At 47.5% G+C, this 24,697-nt stretch overlaps 6 protein-coding genes across 6 annotated transcripts; 5 read left to right on the forward strand and 1 right to left on the reverse strand.

The window, feature by feature from the left end:
- Positions 1-3,143: 3,143 nt before the first annotated feature.
- V1513DRAFT_431281 (uncharacterized protein) lies at positions 3,144-5,217 on the forward strand (the record flags this gene model as incomplete). Its single annotated transcript, XM_066896377.1, has 3 exons — positions 3,144-3,269; positions 3,368-3,610; positions 3,664-5,217. 3 exons carry the CDS (start codon positions 3,144-3,146, stop codon positions 5,215-5,217), a joined length of 1,923 nt encoding a protein of 640 aa, XP_066753891.1.
- Positions 5,218-6,805: 1,588 nt separating this feature from the next.
- Positions 6,806-10,619, forward strand: V1513DRAFT_484608 (uncharacterized protein). The gene is made up of 4 exons (XM_066900449.1): positions 6,806-7,025; positions 7,073-8,450; positions 8,503-8,903; positions 8,955-10,619. The coding sequence occupies exons 1-4, from the start codon at positions 6,921-6,923 to the stop codon at positions 10,521-10,523; spliced, it is 3,453 nt and encodes a 1,150-aa protein (XP_066753892.1). The 5' UTR covers positions 6,806-6,920; the 3' UTR covers positions 10,524-10,619.
- A 4,049-nt stretch (positions 10,620-14,668) lies between these two features.
- On the forward strand, positions 14,669-15,553 carry V1513DRAFT_458299 (uncharacterized protein; the record flags this gene model as incomplete). Its single annotated transcript, XM_066899682.1, has 1 exon — positions 14,669-15,553. One exon carries the CDS (start codon positions 14,669-14,671, stop codon positions 15,551-15,553), a length of 885 nt encoding a protein of 294 aa, XP_066753893.1.
- Positions 15,554-15,944: 391 nt separating this feature from the next.
- On the forward strand, positions 15,945-17,573 carry V1513DRAFT_378502 (armadillo-type protein; the record flags this gene model as incomplete). The annotated part of the gene is made up of 5 exons (XM_066894983.1): positions 15,945-16,158; positions 16,205-16,371; positions 16,427-16,540; positions 16,588-16,878; positions 16,938-17,573. The coding sequence occupies 5 exons, from the start codon at positions 15,945-15,947 to the stop codon at positions 17,571-17,573; spliced, it is 1,422 nt and encodes a 473-aa protein (XP_066753894.1).
- Positions 17,574-18,726: 1,153 nt separating this feature from the next.
- Positions 18,727-22,064, forward strand: V1513DRAFT_443798 (uncharacterized protein). The gene is made up of 3 exons (XM_066897872.1): positions 18,727-18,956; positions 19,235-20,323; positions 20,388-22,064. The coding sequence occupies exons 1-3, from the start codon at positions 18,940-18,942 to the stop codon at positions 21,739-21,741; spliced, it is 2,460 nt and encodes an 819-aa protein (XP_066753895.1). The 5' UTR covers positions 18,727-18,939; the 3' UTR covers positions 21,742-22,064.
- On the reverse strand, positions 21,940-24,021 carry V1513DRAFT_443800 (uncharacterized protein). Its single transcript, XM_066897873.1, has 2 exons — positions 22,922-24,021; positions 21,940-22,874 (listed from the first exon to the last, which is right to left on the reverse strand). Exons 1-2 carry the CDS (start codon positions 23,935-23,937, stop codon positions 22,205-22,207), a joined length of 1,686 nt encoding a protein of 561 aa, XP_066753896.1. The 5' UTR covers positions 23,938-24,021; the 3' UTR covers positions 21,940-22,204.
- Between the last annotated feature and the right edge of the window lie 676 nt (positions 24,022-24,697).

The raw sequence follows: 24,697 nt of genomic DNA on the forward strand, positions 1-24,697 counted from the left end.
CCAGCAGTCCTATGCCTTTGCCGAGCTTGATTCCAATATCTACTTATCGCGACACGAACTATTCCGCCAGAGTGCACGTCATCCATGGAGTGCCGAGCTCTCCAGGTCACCTGTTTCTGGCCTTGATCTTCCTAGTCCGGTGCCGAGTCGTGCTCGCCAGCAGTACAGTATGTCGTCTCCCTGCTGAAGTGTGCGCATTTGCGATACCGTTGGATGTAGTACTCCCGCAACCGACTATGCCGAGCACATAAAGTAAATAAAGCTCATCATTTGTTAGGACCTTTGCTTTCTCGGTACATCATTCAACGTCTAGGACCTGCTCCCCTAACTCTTGATCATGGAGCCATTGCCCATTTATCAATTGTTTGTGAATCTGCTACGATAATCTTAACTCGTCAATCTTAACTCATTGGACGCGCTAGTAGAAGACATACCGTTTGCTAATGCGCGTCGTGGAAAGGTCGCTAACCTTGCGAGTTATAGACTTCCCATTGATATGATATCCGATACCAGGTTACAAAGCCGTCATACTCTGAAAGACAAATATAAAGAATCACATTGAGAATTCATTCATGGCTGGCCCGACGAGGTTGTACGATCCTTGTGCTTGCCAGCCAGGACACAGAATGTTATATTATAAGTAGCGGATGCGGATATCCGCCATCCGCCGTTTTGAAGTTGGGAGATATATAGCCGCATCGGTATCCGCTTGATCGGATATCCGCCAATCCCCCTTAAGTTTAATTTTACTATCAAAAAGACGATCGATTCTAAATCTCTACATGGTGTAGTAGCGGTATTAAATAAATTATATAACTAACCAAGAAGCCTTGCCGATCCTGACCTTTACATCGGCCATCGCCGCGGTCCTGTCGATGTACTCCGTCGGAATCGTTTTAGCAGAAAAGGCCAAGGTTCGTGCGTCTTACATTCGGATGCTCCCCTTTTGCTGTACATACAATGAGGATGTTTTAGCTGACTTGCATGTGCTCTGTTTACAAAATATTCATTGGATGTAGAGGTTTGGGAAGGGAATTTGGAAGAATATGAGTATCCTTAGATCCTTCATTCCTATTAGTCAATAATATTCTATATATCACTATCAGCAGTTCAAAGATCGTATTCTACACTTCACCTCAACGACATCTAAATTAATCTGTCAAAATGGAGCCCATGAGCACTCGCAGAAACAAACTTAATTACTTCCTACTATGATGGAGATGATGAAGAGGCTCCGCCGGAAGACCGGCTCGATAGCGCCTAAAATGTGACCTCTCTAAAGAACGATATCCTTCCGTCTGAATCGGTATCAGAAATCCATCAGGTTTAACTTGAATCATTAGAAGAGACTCAGGCAGAAGACTTCTCGACCATTCAGACGGAACCCTCGATCAATCTTGCTTCCCATTCCGAGAACATAAAGTATGAAATATATTATACCTTCATGGACGCGTCAGATACGTTTTATACAGCTCTTGTTCTGGATCCGCGTGTCAAAGGGGACTTAATTCGCCAGGATTTATGAAAGGATGATGATGCCGGCCGCCTTATCATTGAGGCCATCCGACTGGGACTTCATCGGACGTACAATATTACTGGCATCGAGTTCGCTCCGACAGAGCAGTTTCCACCAGATGACATTGAACACAACGACCCAGAGCTTAGGATGCTGCGAAAATTACGGCCTCTCAGCCAGTATTCTGCTTCCGATATAGATAGGTACTTCGAGAGTCCACGCGTTGTTGCGTATGGACACAACGCATCCAAATTGGCTGTATGACTGTGGCGGAAGCACAGGAATGAATATCTTCAAATGGCCATGGCAGCAAGAGACTACTCGGTCATCCCAGCCTCTGAAGTCTCTGTTGAGAGAACGTTCAAGACAGGAGACATTCTGGTGTACGTAGATATGCAATGAAAAATCAAACAATCAGAATGGATAGCATACGGAAAATGATGACAGATATATATAGAACGTCCTCCTCTCCTGGACACGCGCACTATTACCGGTTGGCTTTCAGACCTCTGTTCTGAGTTATATTCAGCTAAGTCGGTATGTCTGAGTTTCTTGTCCGACTTATCCGTATCTGCAACAGCCAATCCGCTTACAGCTCTGGTCTCTATCAAGATTAATCTACATAATCCGAACGCATAGCTTCTAATTGTCCACATCATTACAATCAGTCGTAATCATTTAAATTATTATTGTTGCCAAAGCACGGTTTCCAATTCTCGACTTCCCGCCGAAAGTCATAAAATTACCCGGATGAACTGGTGCTAATAAGCATACTCACACATAGACCATATTTATCAAAACCGTGTGACCACGGTTGGGGGAGATCGGTCGGCCCACAAAATCCACAACTCCACCGCAAAATCTTTTACTATTCTTTACAACATAACATCCGCAAGTTGCCATCATCGCGATCCATCTCGACAACAGTAAATATATCGAAATCTTGTCTTCTAGAATATATAGGTCTAAGTGCAGACTCAATCGGACTCGAGCAGTTGAGCTCGGCAGTCATTACATTCTTGTCCAGGGAAGGTGTAGCTTGCTCTTTAGCTTCTCTCTACTAGAATCAAACGAATCAGATCGTATTATTTTTATAGTAGTACTGTAGTACTGTAGGTAAAGGTTTCGATTGCTTTTATTGTTTTTAAACTCCCGACTCGTTAGGCAATCTGCTGCGAACGCATTGGGTAACAATTATTGCCTGGTGGATTGTAAGCATTTCAACGGCCGTATTATAATCCAGATGCAGGGCGTTCACTGGATCGACATAGAGATTCTGTGCCTAATCTATCTAGTCGAATATGTTCTGTTGTTCATCTTGAATCGTTCACATCTAATTCGTAACAGTTCCAATTTCGCAGTACTGCCTGCGACTTCACGTCATCAGTAGAGCTGTATATATTCGCCGCCATATCTATCCAGTCCAGGGTAGAGCTGTAATTTGAGTTGACCTGCAGTCTAGTGCCTCAATCTGATTATATCTTGACGTCCTTTCAGCTAGCAGTAGAAGACTGTAGGCGCTGAGTGCTATATAGCATTTTGGTCGGGAAAGAATACATTATATTCCAAAGAACGTGTAGTTTGTGCTCTGCTACAAGGATCAACGGACCGCGGATAAACAGTAATTATGTCTTCATCACCAGCCGTGACTGAATTCGAGGGTCTGCTGCAAAGCATGCTGGAACTTCGGCCTCCTGGCGTATCCGGCTCGAAGATTCGGAGACTCTCTGAAATAACTATGCAGAATTTCGAGGTAAATATACTTAGTCTTAGCCAGTTAACTTAAGACATAGACGCGTTTGTGCGTGATATGCGGAGCATGTAGCTAACGAAATTCACGTATTTGAATAGTCGGAATCTGTTCTTGTACAGAAACTATATACTCATTTTAAACGTGCCCCTTCGACTCATAAGCTTGGCGCGTTGTACGTTGTCGATGCTATAGTCCGGGCATATCAAGACGAGGCCCGAAAATTAGGACAGGTTCCTTCTCCTTCTGCTCCGGAAGGAACCCCTGCAGCCGGTGTATACCATGTTTCTGATATTATAGACAGCTTGATGGCTGATATTGTATCGGCTCCTCCCGACCAGAAGGTATGTGTAAATTCGATTATGGTCGTCACATCCTGCTGACAGCTCTACGGCAGGACAAGATTTTGAAGGTCGTAGATATCTGGGAGCGAGCCGCAACTTTCTCTCCTGAGCTACTGGCAACTGTTCGGTCTCATTTCGCAAAGCCAGAAGGAACGACAACACCCCCATACCCACCTCCATCGTATCTGCTCTCTGATGTGCGCAAGGACGGAAACACAGCCTCTGTAGGGCTGGCGGCCGCCCCTGCCGCGGTGCAGGCAGCTCAAGTGCCATCGACATCTTCGATTCTTGAAGCTCTCGCGAGCATGGCTAAGAGTGAGTCTACGTCTGCGTCTGCACCTCCAGCCGCGCGGCCGACGTCCCCACCGAAGCCGAATTACTCTGACCCATCATCCATTCTGTCCGCTTTCCTGCCAGGTACGACGAATGGCGCGTCCTCTAGAGAGCAAAAGTCATCTGTGCCTCAGCAAAGTCAGTTCAGTGCACTAGCTACTGCTCTTCAACCACCGTCATCTCAGTCAGTATCTCTTCCAACGACGACACCAACACCTATCGCCACATCCACTGCGCTGGTACCAGACATGTCTGCCCTTCTGCCATTCCTTACTTCAGGAGGTCAGCAGCCAGCTCTCCAGCCAGCACAGACGCAAATCCCTGGCTTCTCGTTCCCAATACCACCAGCGCAACAGGCTACTGTACCGCAGATGGACATGCAGCAGCAGTTGGTGTTAATGCAGTTGCTTATCAGTCAAGGGGTCCCTCTCAATCAGATCAGCGCGTTACTTCAAGCGGCAACAGCCACACCGCCGAGCGGTGGTCTCCCGATGCCTACTTCGCAAGGTGTCTTGCCTACTTGGCCGACAGCTGATCACGACGACCGAGGCCGCGGGTCCGTCCGCTCTCCGCCATACAGCTCGACAAGAAGGAGCAGATCCCCGCGCTCGCGTCGTCGCAGTTCCCGATCTCCATCCTACCATGCCCGGAGTCCCCGCGGCCGCAGATCAAGCACTCCCCCACGGCGCTATCAGGATGTTGAAATTCGACCAAAGAATGTCACGTTCGATCCTACCATGCCGCCAGGGTGCATCAAAGTCCTCAGTCGCACGCTTTTCGTTGGTGGCGTCCCTAATTCGATGTCAGAAGAGCGGTTGATTTCTATCTTCGAGCAGGCGGCGCGGGTACAAGGCGTTATTATGAATAAAGATAAACGGTGCGCATTTTTGAAGGTGTATTATCGGTCTGATGCGGAGTTGATAAAGACTACAATGGAGACCTACTCTGAAGATGATGTTACCCTGCGCTGCAGATGGGGTGTTGGCTTCGGACCTCGCGATTGCTGCGACTACGCGAGTGGTGTGTCAACGATCCCCATTGATCGGTTAACGGAGGCGGATAAGCGGTGGGTCACTACTGCCGAGTTTGGCGGTACTGGCGGACGTCCGTTGGAGCCTGGGTTGCTGGTGGAAGAGCCAGATATCGAGATTGGTGCAGGTGTTTCGAGTAAGGCGATCAGTAAGCGCATGCCGACAAATTTGGGAGGAGATATGGGACCGAAGTCCACGGATGGAAATCATATACCTCGAGGTGGTCGGAGACGTCGCCGCTGAGTGGTTTACGATTTATATGGTCCACTGTATTCAATTTGTGAATTTGTATCGCGTGGACTTTACGGCTGCTTGAGCATGTTATTTGTATCATATTGTCTGTAGCTTTAATTTTGTGCCTTTGTTGCGAGACAATAATTATTGCCGTATAATATTATTATTGCCGTATAAGAAACGTAAACCACAACGCCTGTAGAGGCATGCCTAAAGAATATCCAGCTACAGCGTTGACATATAAATAGAATCTGCAAAATATACCAAAGTACGCGAATATAATCAATTTCTGTAGCTCGGTCTTTCTATAGCACTGGGCAATCCAGGACCGTATCATTGTCAATAAACTAGATTAATGACATTCCCTCCTTCGCTATTGTCTTCCTCTCTGCTATCCATAATCCCTATCTGTTTTCGCCCGACTGCGTCACCCAAGGCGCGCATCTGTGCTGCTAATCGGTCCCCGATTAATCTAATCTTGTGAGACTTTAAAGCCAGCTGCTTCCTTTTAATATACTTATATCTAAGCAACTTGACCCGAAGCGAGCCGTTGTCGACTTTGGCGTTGGGACATCGAACATGGATACGATGCCTTCTCGGCGGGAATGGCACGATTACAATGTCCGTCTCGTCCAACGGAGACCCAGCCACAGCTAACCGATCCTTTCCCTCTACAACAGTGGTATTCCCATTTTCCAGTTGGACAAAAGCTTCTTGAATATTACTTTTGTCCGCAGTATTGTCCATAATCTCTGACACAGACGAGTGTGGCCGTACAGGAAAATTAAACATGAATGGCATGAAAATGTTATCTAGAAATGATAGGGCCGATTTATTACCAAATTGCTGGCGTTTTTGAGGGTAGATTTGAGTAGGCCCCGGTTGCAGTTTTGGTGGATGAAGTGATTTCATTTTGCTATGTGGTGAACATGCACAGCTTCTTTTCGTGGCATTGGATACTGTCACCGTTCGCCCTCACGATGTGCTGTTTCGATTCGCTGAGCTTGCGAATGAGTGTGAAATTATCTATATAGTCCTTCGTCTTCTCTACTGCATTGCCGCTATTGAGGCTCGATTTATCATTTCCTGCTAAATCCTTCTGTCGTTACCTATCGCTCAATAACTCAAAGCTGAATGCACCAGACGATAGCACCCCTCACAATCACGATCAATAACAGCCTATTGCTCCTGTCCAGGGTCCTCTGGCACTATAGTATACAGATATCTTCAGAAATTCAAATGGTCGAGACGGTTGCTGGGATCAGTAATCGATGGGATTGGTGTTGTGAAGCAGGCCGGTTGTGAGATACGTTCGAAATTGGACTGGACATCCTCGCAGTTGTTGTGTGCAATGGATGTCGATAATCTGATATCAGTGTAACAATTAAGCTCTGTAGTCTGTTCATAGTCAACCCAGTCGTAGCATTGTCAAAATATCGATAGTATAATCTTGTAAATCAATCCTTAAATGTTGTCATGAATTAATATGCCGTTTGACAATTGGAATCGGTCAAAGACGCCGGTTGGTTCCGGTTGAAAGTTTGAATAAAGTTTCGTGGTTGGGAGCCCACCACAATCCCACAGTTTCGCTACTTTCCTCAAACAAATTTCTAATTGCCTGCCAAAACGTGGATGACACATCCGCAGCAAATTTCTGAATCAGTTTCATGCACAGTGCGAGATCATATTTAGCGGGATAGGGACAAGCCGATATGGCGATTGAGAAAGGCAGCGCACGGCCCGATGTGTCGTTTAATGAGTTATTGCAGCCTTTGTATCATGGGAAAAAACTCACTGATGCGGTCAACACTGCTGAGGTACGGTTGCTGCGGATATTACGAAATGTTGGGCTAATTAGAAATAGGATAAATGGCTATTATTGCCGGCCTTTTTGAAAATCAAAGGTCTCGTGAAGCAACATCTTGATTCGTTTAATTACTTTGTGAATGTCGACCTCAAGAAAATCGTGCGCGCGAACGAACGTGTGGTTAGCGATGTTGATCCCGAGTTTTACCTAAAGTATCTGGATATCCGCGTCGGCATGCCGCAGCGAAGAGACCAGAACAGCTTGAGCACTGAGATTACACCTCATGAGTGTCGCTTGCGAGACTTGACTTACGCCGCGCCGATTTTCGTGGACGTGGAGTACACGCGGGGAAAGAAGATTGTGATTCATAAGGGGCTTGAGATCGGACGGATGCCGATTATGTTGCGGAGTGAGCGATGTGTGCTGGCCGGCAAATCTGAGACTGAAATGGCGAAGTTGATGGAGTGTCCGCTTGACCCCGGCGGGTACTTTATTGTGAATGGCACGGAGAAGGTTATTCTAGTGCAGGAGCAGTTGAGTAAGAATCGTATTATCGTCGAAGCGGACGAGAAGAAAGGAATTTTCCAGGCTTCGGTTACCAGTTCTACGCACGAACGGAAATCCAAGACTTATATTCTTACCAAGCACGGCAAAATCTATCTCAAGCACAACTCTATCACAGAAGATATTCCTATCGTGTTGGTGTTGAAGGCGTGTGGTATTCAATCGGATTTCGAGATCTTGCAGCTCGTGGCTGGTGCAGATTCACGGTACCAAGAAGTTTTCGCGATCAACCTCGAGGAGTGTGCGAAACTGAACGTGTTTACCCAGCAGCAGGCGCTGGAATATCTTGGCACGAAAATGAAGACAAGCAGACGACCCATGAGTCCGAGATTGTCGGCACTACAAGAAGGCTTAGAAGCTCTGGCTACGACGGTCATTGCTCACATTTCAGTTCATAACCTCGATTTCAGAGAAAAGGCGATTTACATGTCAATCATGACGAGACGAGTCCTGATGGCAATGGTCAATCCTCAGTTAGTGGACGACAGAGATTACGTGGGTAACAAGCGCCTTGAACTCGCGGGCCAGTTGTTGTCGCTTTTATTTGAGGATTTGTTCAAGAAGTTTAATAATGATTTCAAGACGAGTATCGACAAAGTGCTCAAGAAACCGAATCGGACAAACGAGTTTGACGCGTTGCTGAATATCACTATTCATAGCAATAATATTACAATGGGCATGAATCGCGCGATATCAACAGGAAACTGGTCATTGAAGCGGTTTAAGATGGAGCGTGCAGGCGTTACGCATGTGTTGAGTCGGTTGAGTTATATTAGCGCGCTGGGCATGATGACGAGAATATCGAGTCAGTTTGAAAAGACGAGAAAGGTCAGTGGACCTCGGTCCTTGCAACCGTCGCAGTTTGGGATGTGTAGGTTTTAGTCTCTGGAAATTTATTTGTATGAGAGATGCTAACGAGGTAGTGTGCCCGTCCGACACGCCTGAAGGAGAGGCATGCGGTCTTGTCAAGAACTTGGCGCTCATGACGCACATCACTACGGATGACGAAGAGGAGCCGATCAAGAAGCTAATCTACGTTCTCGGAGCGGAACATATTTCCGTTATCAGTGGCCACGAGCTTCATGCGCCAGGATCCTACGGTATTTTCCTGAACGGTACTGTGTTGGGAATTACACGGACTCCGGTCAAATTTGTCACTCGATTCCGAAATTTGAGACGCAAGGGCAGGGTGTCGGTATTTATTAGCTTTTATATTAATCATCATCACAAGGCTGTGCATATTGCGACTGACGGAGGACGGATTTGTCGGCCTTTGATTATTGTTGATAAGCAGAAGTCTTTGGTTACGGCGAAGCATATTCAGGTATATGTGATGGATTATTTGCTGATTGAAGAATTGCGCTAATTACGGTAGGCGTTGAAAGAAGGACTGATGCAGTTTGACGATTTCCTGCGAAAAGGGCTTGTTGAGTATCTTGACGTGAACGAGGAGAACGACTGCAACATTGCGATTTACGAGCACCAGATCGACAGCATTAGCACGCATCTTGAGATCGAACCGTTCACGATTCTCGGGGCGGTTGCAGGATTGATTCCATATCCGCACCACAACCAGTCGCCACGAAACACTTACCAGTGTGCTATGGGTAAACAAGCGATTGGCGCGATTGCATACAATCAGTTGCAACGAATCGACACGTTGCTGTATCTGATGGTATACCCGCAACAACCAATGGTGAAAACGCGCACGATAGAGCTTATTCAGTACGATAAGTTGCCTGCTGGTCAGAATGCGACTGTGGCTGTGATGAGTTACTCTGGTTACGATATCGAGGATGCATTAGTTCTTAACAAGGCGTCAATCGACCGTGGGTTTGGACGATGCCAGGTGTTGAGGAAGAATACGACGACGCTGAAGCGATATTCGAATCAGACTCATGATCGACTCGATGGAGTTAAGCGGGACCAGGACGGCAATCCGATTTTCAAGCATGCGATCTTGGAGCAGGACGGATTGCCTGGGGTAGGCGAGCAAGTGTCTACGGGCATGGTGTATGTGAACAAACAGGTTCCGAATAACACCGGGGACAATCTTCTTGGCGCGCAAGGAGGTCCGACTCCGTCGGCGGATGATTACAAAGATAGTCCAGTGGTTTACAAGTCGCCGGAGCCGAGTTACATTGACAAGGTACTACTCACGTCATCGGAATCGGAGCAACCACTTATCAAGGTGTTGCTAAGGCAGACTCGCCGTCCTGAGCTCGGCGATAAGTTTTCGTCGCGACACGGTCAGAAAGGTGTGTGTGGGGTGATTGTCCCGCAAGAAGACATGCCATTTTCAGATTCCGGCGTGTGTCCGGATATTATCATGAACCCACATGGATTCCCGTCGCGAATGACTGTCGGCAAGATGATTGAAATGATTTCTGGGAAAGCTGGGGTGCTGGATGGATCACTTCAATATGGCACCGCGTTTGGCGGAAGTAAATTAACGGATATGGCGAAGATTCTGGTAGATAAAGGTTACAGTTATTCGGGCAAGGACATGCTGACTTCAGGAGTCACTGGCGAGTGTCTGCAGGCGTATATCTTCTTTGGACCGATTTACTACCAAAAGCTGAAACACATGGTTCTGGACAAGATGCACGCCCGTGCGCGGGGCCCGCGAGCAGTATTAACGCGCCAACCGACTGAAGGTCGATCTCGAGACGGTGGTCTGCGTCTCGGCGAGATGGAACGTGATTGTCTGATTGCATATGGCGCGTCTCAGTTACTGCTCGAACGGCTGATGATTTCGTCAGACGCATTCAATGTGGATGTGTGCGGACAGTGCGGGCTGATGGGGTATAATGGGTGGTGCACGACATGCCAATCTGCGAAGAATGTGTATAAGCTCACGATTCCGTACGCAGCGAAGTTGTTGTTCCAGGAGTTATTGTCTATGAATGTTGCGCCGCGATTGAAACTCGGCGACGCGTTTTAGAAGATTTTTTTTTTCTTTAATTCCGCTTTGTAAATAGTTTTCACATTATCGGTGTATTTAAATCATTTTTTTTGTTAATAGAACTGGTTGAAGTAATCACGGAGCGTAACTACGGATGCTAAAATAGTAAAGAGATGGAAGGTGAAAACACAACCTAAAATTGTACTTTGAATATCAAACAATCAATAAAAAGCGCAACGCTGAGCCCAATTACTGTGAACTCCAGCGATATGACATGACTAGACTAGCACCTACATCGCAACGGCTTCATAAGTAGTCAGAATCGCGAGACCATCAGAGATCAAAAAAATAGATATACAAATCACAACGTTGATACCAGAGGAGATGCCGGTACCAACGTCATCAATTTTATGCAGGGGGGCTTGGAGCTGTTTCCAGCGACAATTACCCAGCCTCGATATCCAAAACGATTTCGTGATTTCTAAGGGCCGGATTGAGGTTTTACGCGATTGACACGAAACCCGCAATAAACGGTTGCGGTTTCAAGGATAGGGTTGCACGAGAGTAAATTAGGGTTTGTAGGGGTAATGACGCGGAGTGCTGTGACGATATCATGTGCTCGCCGGCTAGACCAACTAAATTCACCACCATGAATGTCACACACATTCCCCGGAAGGCGGTAGGTTTAGGGTTCAATGACGCAGATCCGTTTTTGTAATTGGGGTTCTTTTCGGTTTCGTTGGAAAGAATTGCCAAGTCAAAGTTAATATGATTTACATGTCGACTCGCAAGATTTTGATATAATTTAATGGTGACGGCCCCCAGAGTTATCTGTTGCAAATTGTTGTCAAAGGGATCACCAACTTTTTGGCGACCCACTGGCATGATAGATAGGGGCATGTGGCACGGGGCTATGACGTTTCTTGGCTCATTTTGCTTGGAAGGAATCGTCGGCTGCTGGTCGGAAGAGTGTCGCTTTCAAAGGTTGTCGGCGAACATTTTAATACAAGAAGATTGATCGACGGAAGTGGAGCCGATCGCCGGGGGACAACCAATGTGATAGAAAGACGAGTTGAGGAGGAGGGTTGGGGACGCTATTAGTAGAGTTATTACGAGATAGAAATAGTGGCCGTGGCAAGCAGAGGCAAGTCCTGACGCGAGAGTTTTATAAACTACAGATTTCACCCGGCAACGAGCAGGACAATAATATAAAATGAGAACCTGATTGTGCATCAGTTGCCCTTTGTATTGGAGCATAAGCGAATCGAATCGAGCGAGAGTCGAGATTGCTCCTTTTGGGGTTATTATTTTCTTGTACAGTCTGGGCTGCTTAATTACTCTGTTGGGCCCCGGCTCACCGGACCTGTGACAACCGATCTGAGTGGGTGGGCCAAGATGCAAAAACGGTGGCGACCGGCTGCTGGCGACGCGTTTTGTGTTTTGCGCGTGTGGCAACTCACCGAATTACCTGAGCTAGTTGCTCTGTAAAGTGGCACTGAGTAACTTAACTAACGCATAAGATGAGTCTTGCTGACACAGGACCAGCCGGGCCCGCATGAGGCTGTTATGAAATCTCGACTACGTCTGTCAATACTAATTCGAATTACTATGCTGTAAAATGCAAAAATAGTCATGGTAATCGCAAATCCCCCCATAGGGGCATACCGTCGTCGGGCCGCTTCACTACAATTAACTTATGCTGCAGTTACCTACAAATGCTCGTTCAACAGCCGACCGGAGGGCTAGGCTAGCTTTGCTAGGAAGCTTACCAGCTTCTGAGGGTTTAGTGGGCTCAGTTTAGACTTTGCGATTTGTCTTAGTGAGGGCTCAGACTGGCAGCCTCAGTAAGAACATTACATTACACTAGCCACGGGAGTGCGTTTGCGTGCGTTTGTGCGTGCTTGCGAGTTGCGACCAGCGTTGTGGCCTGAGTAAGCGGCCCAACTGTTCCCGCGTGGAAGGAAAATCGGTGACTATATTGTGAGCAGCCCAGCCCATGACTGATGATTGGGTAGTTAAATGGCAGATAGGTCATGCCTCAAGCCTACAGTGCATTTGATACAATATACATAAGTCATTTTCTATGCGAGCGGGTTGCAGGCACTGCTCGGTGAATTTGTTGTGAGCTAAACTTAAGCTGAGATTTAGTGAGAGGCGGCGCGGATCACAAGAGAAAGGAGTGAGCCAGGTTTAGGGTAATTATATGCCGAGAGACTATTCGCGACTCGCGTTTATGTCCCGAGACCGACCTTCACGCGCGTGCAAACTTCATCTCAACGCTGGTGGTTGGTCCATTATGTAAAAAGTATTTAGTTTAGGGCCCAGTTTGCTGCCCTCTGATCACACTTATTTTTATGTGTTTTGTCCAGCAGATTTGGTCGTTCTGACCTAAAAAGTCTTTGGTCGTGGCTTTCCAGTAGACATAATAATATGTACAGTCACCCGTGAGTCGTACGTCCGCAGGGCAACTTTTCCCAGCTGTCTGTCTACATAGCTTGACTAGCGAGAGCAGGTAACGAGCGACTCGCTGCTCAACTCGACTCTAGCAACTTCCGACTTTCGACACCTCGTCACTTTTGCCAGTGTCTAACTCCCCGTCCTTCTGTAGTTCCATAGTCTGGATCCTCAATTCGTAGCACTCTCTCCAACTCCTTTTCTCGTCGTCTCTTTCGTCCCTTTTAGCGATCTCTTCTTTCTTCTCCCCACCACCTACCTTCCTCTCCTTTATCACAGGTTTTCACTCGTAACACTCGGCCCCATCAGGCCGTCTTCTCTACAAAAGAATCTAGTTTTCTCCCCCCGCCAAATCCTGCCTCCGTGGGCGGGGAGCTTTCCTGGTCTGCGCTACGACCTGTACCATAGTTAACTTTCCGCGCCTCGTCCCCGCCGCTCCCTCCCAGCGAATTCTTTACCATTCGTCCCCCTCCTTCTCCACTGGCTGTGGGCTCTTTGTACATTAGATCGGGCATTGTGTTATAGGTGAGTCTATTTTCATTTTTGAATTTGGTCCTGCATGCTGGTGTGCAGCAAAAATTGGTGGTCTACGTTCTCGGCCTCTAGCGACGGTTGTGCGTGGGTGCCTCCGTTCTTGCTGAAGCTCTCCACTTGCAAGACCGTCGTGCAATCGCCTTGCTTCCGCCATCCCTAGATCAGTCAACTATTGGTTTTGTTCAATCAGTCATTCACTCTTTATACTTCTCTGATTTTCAATTCTCCGTTGTATTCGCTGTACTGGCTTCTTTGCGCCGGTCAGATTCAGTGGGGTGGTCGTCACTTTTTCTCTCGTTGTTCTTACTTTTGCTTACCACAAGACCACTGCGGACCGATTTCTTTTCATTCTTTTTAGCTACAAGCGGCTAACCATCTTGCGCTATTCTTTGCGCTGGTATTTTGCAGTCCGTTTTTCTTCGATTGATGGCTTTTTCTGCTCAAATAAGCACTAGCTCGTTACCAATTTCTAGACAGCCGCATCCGCCTTCTCCGTTGCAGCATTCCGACCTCAAGAACATTTTCCCCTCCTCCGCCATCGCGCCATCATCGCCATTGCCTGATACCTCTCCAAATACTACTTCACCCTCTAGCACGGCGGTCACGGCTACTTCTGCCAATTCTACCGTCGCCTCCGCGGCTTTCACTCCTCCTCTGCCGTCGCAGTCAAGTCTCGCCTTCCCAGACTCCGCCTTTCAATCACCCCACTTGTTGCTGTCCCAGTCGTCCAACCGCAGCAACCAATTCCTTAGCGCTGACAGGCTAGGTTCATCTCCGGCCGCCGTTTCGAGTACCGTGAGCACTAGCGGGCCGCCGAGACTCTCGCCAGCAATCGTCGACAATAGGTCTTCGATCATGGTCGATCCAGCACTCGTCAAATCCCCGCACGGTTTCTACGAGGGCACGGTATGTATTCTATCTACTTCACTGCTAGCCTCTTTCGTTTGCTGGACCACCAAAATAGGGGTTCCACCTTGACTGTGGGAGCATGCCCCAGTGTGCCCAGGACTGTCGGATTGTTCCTTTATCATTTTGATCTTTTGTTCATTACTAACGAACTTATTCTTCTTGCCTTTTACAGCCCTCTCAAAAAGCTCAGATGGTAAGTCATTATTTGTGTCTTATGTGCCGTGGTTGGGCGATGGTGCTAATCTTTTGGCTCAAAGCTTGAACACAAACGTCAGGAGCACGAATTCATGCGACAGGAGCACATCAGACGATTCGAACAGGAAATGCACCTTCTCGCCGAGCAACATCGTAAAGATGAGCAAATGATTCTCCAGATGGCTGCCAATGAAGCAGATAACAGTGCAAATACTGCTACTACGATCAGCGAACCGACCACACCTCCTGACTACCGTGAAGCTCTACCGAGCACCACCGTCGGCGGCGATAGGATACGCTCCCAGACTGTCCCTGTTGGTGTCGCCGGCGTAGTCACTCCTAACGCAATGCTTCGTTTGCCTGGCCAGCAGCTAATGACTCCTCCGGAAGACGCCATTCCTCGCACGCGTACGCTGACATCTACGTCGCTCGGTCCGAGCCGACGACTGTCGAACGAGGATCCTTTGCTCTTTGATCTGCCAAAGATTTCTCTTGGCCGTTCAGATTCACAAGCCAGATCCCAGAGCGCTGTTGATGTTGATTCAACATATAGTCTTGGTCAGATTAACACGACAAAATTTTTGTTTGGAGATGACTCTGCGTTAGGGTCTTCCTCGGCCACCGCTGTAAACCCCGAGCTCAAGTTCAACACCACCGACGACAAGTTTCCCATTCTTATCCGCCGTGAGAGCTTTAACCAGTCGTCGCTGTCGCAACCGGCATCATCTCAGGTTCTGTCGACGTCGGCCCAACAACAACCGGCGACGTCTCAGCCGGGCACGCAGCAGCAGGTCTGGCCATTCATGTCTCGCGGTCGCACTGGCCATCAGCATACCTTGTCCGGTGTTTCGGCTGCATATGGAGACTCAGCCAATCACTATAAGGACAAGCGTGCTTCTGTAGACATGCCATCTACTTACCAGCTCTTCAATGGTGGCACCAACTCTTCTAAGGTATGCTTCCTTACTTCTTTCTAGTCGGCTTCTTTTTTGACTCACGGTCATGCAGTCATTTCCGAATGATGTATCACACAGCCGACAGCCATCCCAAAGATCAATATCAGACAGCGAACGTCACGAGCAGGGTTTCCAGCCATCAGTAAGTCCACTTCCGGGATTGCATGCTGATGGCAATTCGCCGGTTCCATCGCCTGGAGTGTATCCTCCCTACATGTTGCCGCAGGTATTTCATCCATCTAGCTACTCGTATCCCCCTCTCTACCGCTCCGCGAATCAGCAACCTGCTCCAGATAATATGTATGGTCAAGGAATCGCTTCAGGTCCACCTGTCGGGCAGGCCCATCCACATCAACGTCAGCACAGTCCATCGCAACCTACCGTTCCAGCGCCACCTTCTGGTGCCAATCTTATGCACAGGACTGCGTCAAATAGACGTCAGAGCGAGCAGGACGTGAACCGATTCGCGAACGTGATGCTCGAGAGTCTTGTAAATGAGATATACTCTTTGTGCAAGGACCAGCATGGATGTCGGTATTTGCAAAAGAAGTTGGAGGAGAGAAACCCGACTTATCTGAATATGATCTTCAATGAAACGTATCCTCACGTCGTTGAGCTCATGATTGGTAAGGACCTTGAGACAGCCAGGTTTATACTTACTAATGCTATTAGATCCATTTGGAAACTATCTCTGCCAGAAGCTGTTGGAGCACGCTAATGATGAGCAGCGCACTATTTTAGTAGAGACTGCCGCTCCGCAGCTAGTAAAGATAGCATTGAATCAGCATGGCACTCGTGCATTACAGAAGATGATCGAGCATGTCTCTACTCCGGAGCAGGTACGCATATTTTTAAAGTGAAGTAGATTTTTTGATATATTAACTTTTACAATAGATTCGCCTTATTGTGAACGCTTTGAAGACTAATGTTGTCGAGCTTATTCAAGACTTGAACGGAAATCACGTTATCCAGAAATGTCTCAATAGACTGAGCACCGATGATGCACAGGTATGTTATAGTGTATTTAGCTGGCAGTATGTACTAATGAGTCGCAGTTTATATTTGATGCCGTCAGCGAGAACTGTGTTGCCGTTGGTACGCACAGGCACGGCTGCTGCGTTCTGCAGCGCTGCATCGACCATGCTTCTGATGCTCAGAAGCAGCAGCTCGTGAACGAAATCACCACGCATGCGTTCACTCTAGTGCAGGATCCTTTTGGAAACTACGTTACTCAGTATGTACTAGACTTGTGTGACGCGAAGTACTCTGATCCCTTGATCCGCCGGTTCTCGGGTAACGTCTGTACCCTCTCTATGCAGAAGTTTAGTTCAAACGTCATTGAGAAGGTCAGTACATTTGACGTGATGCGTGTTTTTGATCTCAGTAGATGTTAACTTGGTCACAGTGCATTCGCATAGCTGAGCCTTCTACTCGCAAAATTCTTATTGATGAGTTGCTCTCGTCAGTGTTCTTGGAGAAGCTCCTTCGTGATTCATTCGCAAACTATGTTATTCAGACTGCGCTTGACTATGCCGATCCTCAGACCCGTCAAGTCCTTGTTGACGTTATTCGTCCGATCCTTCCTTCGATTCGCAATACCCCTTATGGCCGCCGTATTCAGTCGAAGATAATTGGTCCTCCGGTTGGCGCGACCGCTGGTTCCCCCAATGGCAACGCATCCAGTTCACCATTCCAAGGTTACCCACGTGGCAATGGAAACGGCAATCCCGGTCCTAATATGTTGGTCAGACGTATGCAGGGATTGGAAATTCAAGATGGCAATGCCATGCACGCTGTCAATGGCAGCACTGGTTCCGCCTACGGGCCGTCGAGCAGCGGCCCGCAGTCTCAGCATCAGCCCGGTCAGCAGCCAAACTCACCGCATCAGACGCACCCCCAGGCACAAAACGGCCAGCACCACCTGCGCCAGCAATCCCACCACCACCAGGGACATCCCCAATTTTTCTCTCATCCATTTGTACATCAGCCAATGCGCAATGCGTTCACCAACGGCGATTTTAGCGGATATAATTACATGTAACCTACATAGGCCGGCTGTGTATTTTGTACCTTGATATTTTCTTTTTCATTACTTTTTTTGTTTGAACTGTGTATTACAATTGCTTCCTTCTTCGCAGAGATCTTTACTTGTGGTTGATGCGGTTCTCGAACGTTAAGCAACATGGCGAATCGGGTATATTGCGATCACTCCGTTACGATATGCGAACATTGTGGATCCTTTCGTCGATACTTATTCGGTCATTTGCGAGACAATTAAATTTTTTTGTACAGTGATCTCATCGCCACTACGTCATTATCATTGTCATCATATCATCATCATTTTATGGGTTTTTACTTATCTACATGGCATCCGTATAATCTGCATTATTTATTATCGGGAAGGCAAATAAAGGTTAAAGCGGATTTTATTTCTTTTCATTGAACTATTGTTTATGTATTAAATTTTTTTATGAATGTGTATTATTCCATTTTGTGTGCTTTTAGCTACCATAATATTTTTTTAATAGTTCTTCAGTCTTTGTCCTTAGACTTATGTGGTATGTACAGAGTTTCGTGTAGAAGTTGTGGGTGAGTGAGAATTGCGGTGTACAATCTGAGATACTGGGGAAAAACGGGATTTCTTAAAATATCACGAGAAGTAACCGGAATTTGTTTATCGTGATGATGACCTTTTTAAATTATTACGCTTTATGGTTTTTGTTGTTTAAAGTAGTACATTATAGTTTAGTATTATAGTATTATATAGTATATCAACTGGTTCAAAAAAATAATCGTACTTCCAGCCAGACTTGTTGGTGCGTCATATGCTTAATGCGTTGTCAATCGTGTTATCGCTCCTCACATGCTTCGCGCAATCAACCAGTCCCGTCAACCGCTTTGTTTAAGTCCCACGCCCCGAAAAACCAAAAAAAAAACCAAAATTAGACGACGTCGGAGCACAAAATAATTTTAAAGTTTATGAATTCAGGGGTAAATACGTCATTTTCGCACAAGTTCCCGGCTCTCGAGAATTGTGCGGCTCGACATGACTTATATTCATGTGATGAGGGTAGGGGTTTATTAATCGTTGGGTAAGGGTTGAAATGGGCGAGGGTTAAAGGATTTGTGCTACCGGGTAAGGGTTTATAAAAGTACGACGACGGGTACAGAATATTTGTACTAGAATTCTGTGTTTGGGGAACGTATTCTCATCGGTACCCCACTCTTATCGCATCCTACGCATGCAGAGTCCCGCTTTCGGCTGAAGGGGCGTGAATTAGTCCAGTTGGTGACTTTGGCTTAATCCAGCAGACGTTTGGCCTTTTTTTCTGGACAGAAAGTATTGAACGCGGGACGGAACTTATCGTGTTGCTTCAGTGATTGAATTGGAAAACTCTGGGCATTAGATGGCTGAAGAAGTATTGTAAGTTATTTCGACTTGGTCAGAAATGGAATTTGTAACGTGCTGGGGGGGGTGGTGTTGGGATATTAGCTCGTGCTCACTAGCTCAGTATGGCTGAGGAGCTTTTGGATAACTTGGCTTTGGAGCATGTCAATTATCAGAAGAGATGGAGAGATTTCCTGTATGGGATTTACTGAGTTGTGTAAATGGGTTAAGCGGTTAATCGTCGTCTGGATGTACTTGGCATGACATGGATGACAAGGAATCTCGATTACGGGGACTAACGAGCATCTCCATAGTGACTCCGCGGCGGCTACGCGTGACCGCATTCTGGATAGTAATAGTAGTATCGCGAGCGACGATGAAGCTGACTCAGCTCCTCTTTTGACATCAGAAACAACAAATGAGATTCCGTATCCAACCAACCCGGAAACTGTCACCGCAATCTTCGCGTCAGATGAAGGTGCTGCGGAAGCCAGCATTGGCCAGAGTACCACTGTTAACTTAAAGAAGAAGCCATTTTGGATGAAACTAGGACTTGCGTTTTTGGGATTCATCGTCTTCGTTCTGATTCTCCGTGGATTATGGAAGTTGAGTCATCGCGCAAACGCTGCGCCCGAAGCCGATGTCTGTCTCACTCCCGAGTGCGTCACAGTTGCGGCCGGTCTTCTTGCGGACGTCGACCTGACGGCTGATCCATGTGAAGATTTTTTCCAGTACTCGTGCGGCGGATGGATTGCGAAACATGACTTGAGAGCCGACCAGGGCGATTACTTCACATCAACTGTCATGTACGAGGACTCACTTCGTCTTTCTCGGCAGATTCTCGAAGGCGAATATACCGGTGCGTCGGCTGCTGACCGACAGATTTGGGATAAGGCTACCGGTGTGTATGCTGCGTGCATGGACACTGACCGTATCGCTTCCCGCGGCGCCGAGCCTATATATATCGTCCTCGAGAAGATCATGGCGACATACCCCCTCTACGAAGGAGCTATCGAGACAGTCAAGTTGTGGGTTGAAGGGCCTACTGGCATCTTCACCAAGACTGCCCGTGCTGCCGTCGCTGACTTGACAGAAGCAGTCGTGTATTTGCAGACCTTAGCAGTCACAGCTCTTATTCAATTCGATATCGAGGCCGACGATATGGACCCAGATTACAACGCATTGAAACTCTATCAACCATTGAACGGATTGCCGTCGAAAGATTACTACTCCATGCCAGCTGTTGTTGAGAATTACGTTGTCGCGATAAAGAAGGTCTTGGCGAACGTGTTAGTTGACGCGAACAGTTCGTTATCTGCGGCTGAGGCAGACTCGAGATACGAGCAATTGGCTAAGGACGTTGTTGACTTTGAAACTAAACTTGCCAGTATTGGAATGGATCTGTAAGTCTACTCTGTCTCGAATACTACGACCGCTGTTGTTTTTTTTGGGCTAATGGCTTCGCAGTGAGGATCTCTACGACGGAGGCAAGACGTACCACCCGTACACTCCTTCTGCACTTCAGGAGACATTCGGTGCGATCGATTTCGGCTACTTGATCCGCACAATGACCGCTTCTAGCACGCTTCCATCTAAGATCATTGTTGCATATCCCCAATTCCTTGTTGACTTAAACACCGTCATCGCCTCTGCTTCCCGGGAGACCCTCCAGACCTACTTCCTTTGGAAGGCGATAGAAGTCCTTGCGACTCACTTGTCTGAGTCAGTTGCCCAGCCTGTGACTGAATTCAAGAATAAGCTCCGAGGCATCGATGTCAGCGTTCGCCCTGAGCGATGGAAGACCTGCGTCAACGAGGTCGACTCCCTCACAGGCTGGATTCTTGGAAAGTACTATGTCGACGAGGCCTTCTCTCCCGAGGCCAAGCGCATGGGTGAAGACATTATTAACGGAATCAAGGAGGCGTTTGTAAAGAAGCTTAATGTTTTGCCGTGGATGGATGTCCGGACAAAAGGCGTTGCTATCGACAAGGTGCATAACTTAGTTCAGAAGATCGGGTACCCTGATCAAAGCCCTAACGTTAAGTCTGCGGAGAGTCTGGCTGAGTACTACAAACAGTTGTCCGTGTCATCGACTACCTACTTTGAGAACTACCTGTCTGCACGGCAGCAGGCTGCGACCGAGGAATGGCAGTCTCTTGGTAAATTGACTGACCGCGCGGCGTGGGGCATGACTCCGTCTACTGTCAATGCATACTACAATCCTCCTCTCGGCGAGATCGTCTTCCCAGCCGGTATCCTTCAGCCTCCGGTGTTTTCAGAATCCCAGCCAAGTTACATGAACTATGGTGCCTTTGGCGCCGTTGCGGGCCACGAACTCTCTCACGCGTTCGACAATCAGGGCCGTGAATACGACGAACATGGGGTCTTGCACGATTGGTGGACTCCCGCCACTGCCCGGGAATTCGATTCTAGAGCCCAATGTTTTATTGATCAGTATTCTGAATACACTGTCGTGGACGAAGATGGCAATATACTACACGTGAATGGCAAGCTCACTGAGGGCGAGAACATTGCCGATAACGGAGGCATCGCCGCTGCATTCAACGCGTGGAAGGTGTACGAAGCGGCAAATCCAAGTCCACTCTTACCGGGCCTGAACTTAACAAAGGAACAAATCTTTTTTATCAACTACGGTCGTTGGTGGTGCGGCAAGATTAGACCTGGTACCGCCGCCCAGAGGATCTACACCGACCCGCATTCCCCGACCTTTGTGCGCGTGCTCGCGGTCGCTGAGGATTCCCAAGATTTCATTGATGCGTTCCAATGCAAGAACAAGCAGCCGCGATGCGTTTTGTGGTAGTCTGGTTCGATTGAAATGCAAATAGCCTTGTTAGATTTCTATCGATTTGGGGTATCATTTGTACTGTCTACTTTGATACATCGCTTTAAGTCGTTAATAATTGCCAGGCAATAATATGTTTGCACGCTTTGTGAGGGTTTTTTTGCCATGTATGTTACTGTAGGTAGAATTTACACGAATGTTGATTAGTGTACGAAGTTTGCGCTAAGTAGCCAAATTAAAATTTTGGAAGACGAAGATTACATTCTTATTGTCACAAGATGAAACACGACGATACACATCATGTTACACATACGTTATACGTCGATATACTACAATGCCAGCACAGAAAAACGCCATTTGAAACGCAATGTGAAATGGAACCAACCAAAACAAAAATCCAAGAACCTGTGATAAACAAAAACGATCATGTAAGCAAAGAAATGCCATCGTCTACCTCAAAAGTTTATCATTCAAGATGCCATCACTGTTCTAATACACCTTTCGCTAAAACGGATTCGTATTTCAACTTGTTTTGTTCGGCCCATTCTCCGAGTACAGACGCACCAAATGCCGCAACTTCCCGCACGCTTGAATACATCTGAATAGGCAATACGAACTGATCTTCTAATGGCCGCAATCCAGGCCCACTTGACCCTCCGCCCATGACGGCCGGCATCGACTGAGAGAGATATTCGGCCGCTGACGCACGTCGGCGCCACGTGTTCGGACACTTCTTAATTACAGCCTCAACAGGAAACATTCTTGCTCCTCTTTGGAAATCGTATGCAGCCAAATCCATGTTTCTTGAAGCTTTCGTGAGTAATTCAGTTACGTCGGCAACGTAGTTATTACTTGTACTTGGGCCCGATGCTGTCAGTTCCGGAGATTCCGTAGTTCCACTTTCGCGCACTTCTGGCACAGAAGAGCGCCGTAGTGCTTTCACAGTCTGACGCTGATATCCAGCCATGCGGAGATAGACGACTGCACGGATTTGGTAGCTTAGACCTGCCAGAAAGGGAGCCTTGCTGGATTCATGCAAAGTCACCAAGTGTCGAGTAAATGGAACCAAAGTACTCCAATTCTTATCTGATGGAACCCGGCCCTTGATACTAAAAAATTTATCATCGTAATCAAAACCAACGAGGTAGGCGCTATTAATTGATTAGCTATGAACCTAAAAATACTTAAAAAAACCCACAGTAACGAATCCATTGCATATAAGCTTGCCAGTGGCATATTGCCCGCTTCTCTTTGTCGATCTGACTCGTGCTTCCTATCAGTGGCGATAGCGATCCATTTTTGCGCCTTACGTTCAAGAACTTGCACAGCTTGACTGTTCAAAGATGCGCCACCGTTACTAGTTGTCCTCGGTAGATTGTTCTGCGATGATTCTGTTGAGGGCAATTTATGCGTATTAGACACAAATTCATGTTGGTGTGATGCCGGCGAAACTGGTGCGTCGGCGCCACCGATAAGCCGCCGTTTGTTGTATTCAGCAAACGTACTCTTCTTTGCACTTGGGGTTCGCGGACTCGATGCAGCGTCGTTGGCAGCAGCTACCTGAGATGGCGGAGTGGCGGCCTGATGATCTGACGGTGAAGTGGTCTGTATATTGGAACCAACTTTCTCCTTTGATAAAAGAACTGGATGCGGGGACAGCGACGGTGTAGTAGACACCACTGTAGGAGATCTGGAGGCTACACTCCCAGCTGCGGCAGCCGTCACAGCCTTCGACGTCAATTTCGATGATCCAGAAGAGGAGGACAGAGCACTTTCAGTTGACATCTGAGATGTTGTGTTCCTGGCCGTCGTTTTTTGTAAACGGCTCGCAATGGCATTTTCAACCTTCCGCCGTTTTGTTCCTTCCTTCAAGTTTTCCGATAAGTCGCGCTTTGAAGTTGTTGCAAGGTCGCCCGTAAAAGATGGAATGCGTAGAACCACAATACGACTACGCGGTTTATCAATTAGTGAGTTACCATGGCTTTGCAGTACTGTATCCGAAGGCGTATTGCGGCGCTTATTATCTCGGTCATCCTCAAATCGAATGCCTAGGCCTGACAGGTCGGACTCAAAGTATGGTGGAAGCGTAGGAGTTATCATGCCCAGCGTGTTGACTGTGTCCGCTCCATCAGAATCAAAGACGGAAGGAATCGTTGGACTCAACAAAGACGGCAGCGGCGTGAGAGGATAGTATTCGATAGCTTCACGTGACATTGGCTTCTGCGTTATGTTATGCAATTAGCTTGATTGAAGCAACTAAGTAGCATAGTTACCTCCTTACCTCCTTCGTTGTCTTCGTCTTCGTCTTCTCAGATTTTTCAATGGTCGGTGAAGGCGGTATTGCGGAATCATTGTGACCATGACCCTGACTGTCTCGAGTCTGACCACCATCCGTTTTATCGAGCAACTTAACTGTAATTCTAGCATTCTCGTGTGCACGATCCCGCCGCTCGTGAGTCCTGTTTCGGTCATCGACCTTGCTTTTATGGCGGTCGATGCTACGACCTTCATGTTCTCTGGCCCGAACTCGATCAGGGTCGCGATCCGTGTCCGTAATACTGTTCTGTTCGCTATCGCGCACACGATTTTGGCCTCGATCGTGGTTGTATCTATAACGATCGTTAGCCCTGATTATGCTGTCTGCATCCTTATCTCCATCGCTGCGGCGATCCCAAAAACCCAGATCCCTTCCCCGACTCCGGCCGGGTTTTATATCTCTGCGAGCTCTCGTAGGCGGCATTCAATCCTCTTGTCCTTCATGTTCGAAGCAGATTCTCTGAATGGTGTATACCTTTGTACTTTTTCTTGTGTAGCATTGGCATTGCTGGCTTCTTGGTAATCCAGTGTTTGCGAAGACATGTACGGCTCATGATCTGTTCCTGAAATTGGATAGTACTCATCGTCGTCCTCGTGCCCCGCCATGCCACTACTGCTGACCACATCGCTTACTGAATCCTCCAGTCCAGACAGTCCT

The sequence above is a fragment of the Lipomyces chichibuensis genome (assembly GCF_038497645.1).
Source record: "Lipomyces chichibuensis strain CBS 12929 unplaced genomic scaffold V1513scaffold_13, whole genome shotgun sequence".
NCBI lineage: Eukaryota > Fungi > Ascomycota > Lipomycetes > Lipomycetales > Lipomycetaceae > Lipomyces > Lipomyces chichibuensis.

Excerpts from the sequence above, each read along its gene's own strand:
- V1513DRAFT_484608 (XM_066900449.1), top strand. The coding sequence starts at position 6,921 with ATGGCGATTGAGAAAGGCAGCGCACGGCCCGATGTGTCGTTTAATGAG. Across the intron at positions 7,026-7,072 it reads ATGCGGTCAACACTGCTGAG|GATAAATGGCTATTATTGCC; the intron begins GTACGGTTGCTG and ends AATTAGAAATAG. Across the intron at positions 8,904-8,954 it reads TTACGGCGAAGCATATTCAG|GCGTTGAAAGAAGGACTGAT; the intron begins GTATATGTGATG and ends TAATTACGGTAG.
- V1513DRAFT_443800 (XM_066897873.1), bottom strand. The coding sequence starts at position 23,937 with ATGTCACGTGAAGCTATCGAATACTATCCTCTCACGCCGCTGCCGTCT. Across the intron at positions 22,875-22,921 it reads TATGCAATGGATTCGTTACT|CGCCTACCTCGTTGGTTTTG; the intron begins GTGGGTTTTTTT and ends ATCAATTAATAG.
- V1513DRAFT_443798 (XM_066897872.1), top strand. Across the intron at positions 20,324-20,387 it reads GCCAGTATTGGAATGGATCT|TGAGGATCTCTACGACGGAG; the intron begins GTAAGTCTACTC and ends ATGGCTTCGCAG.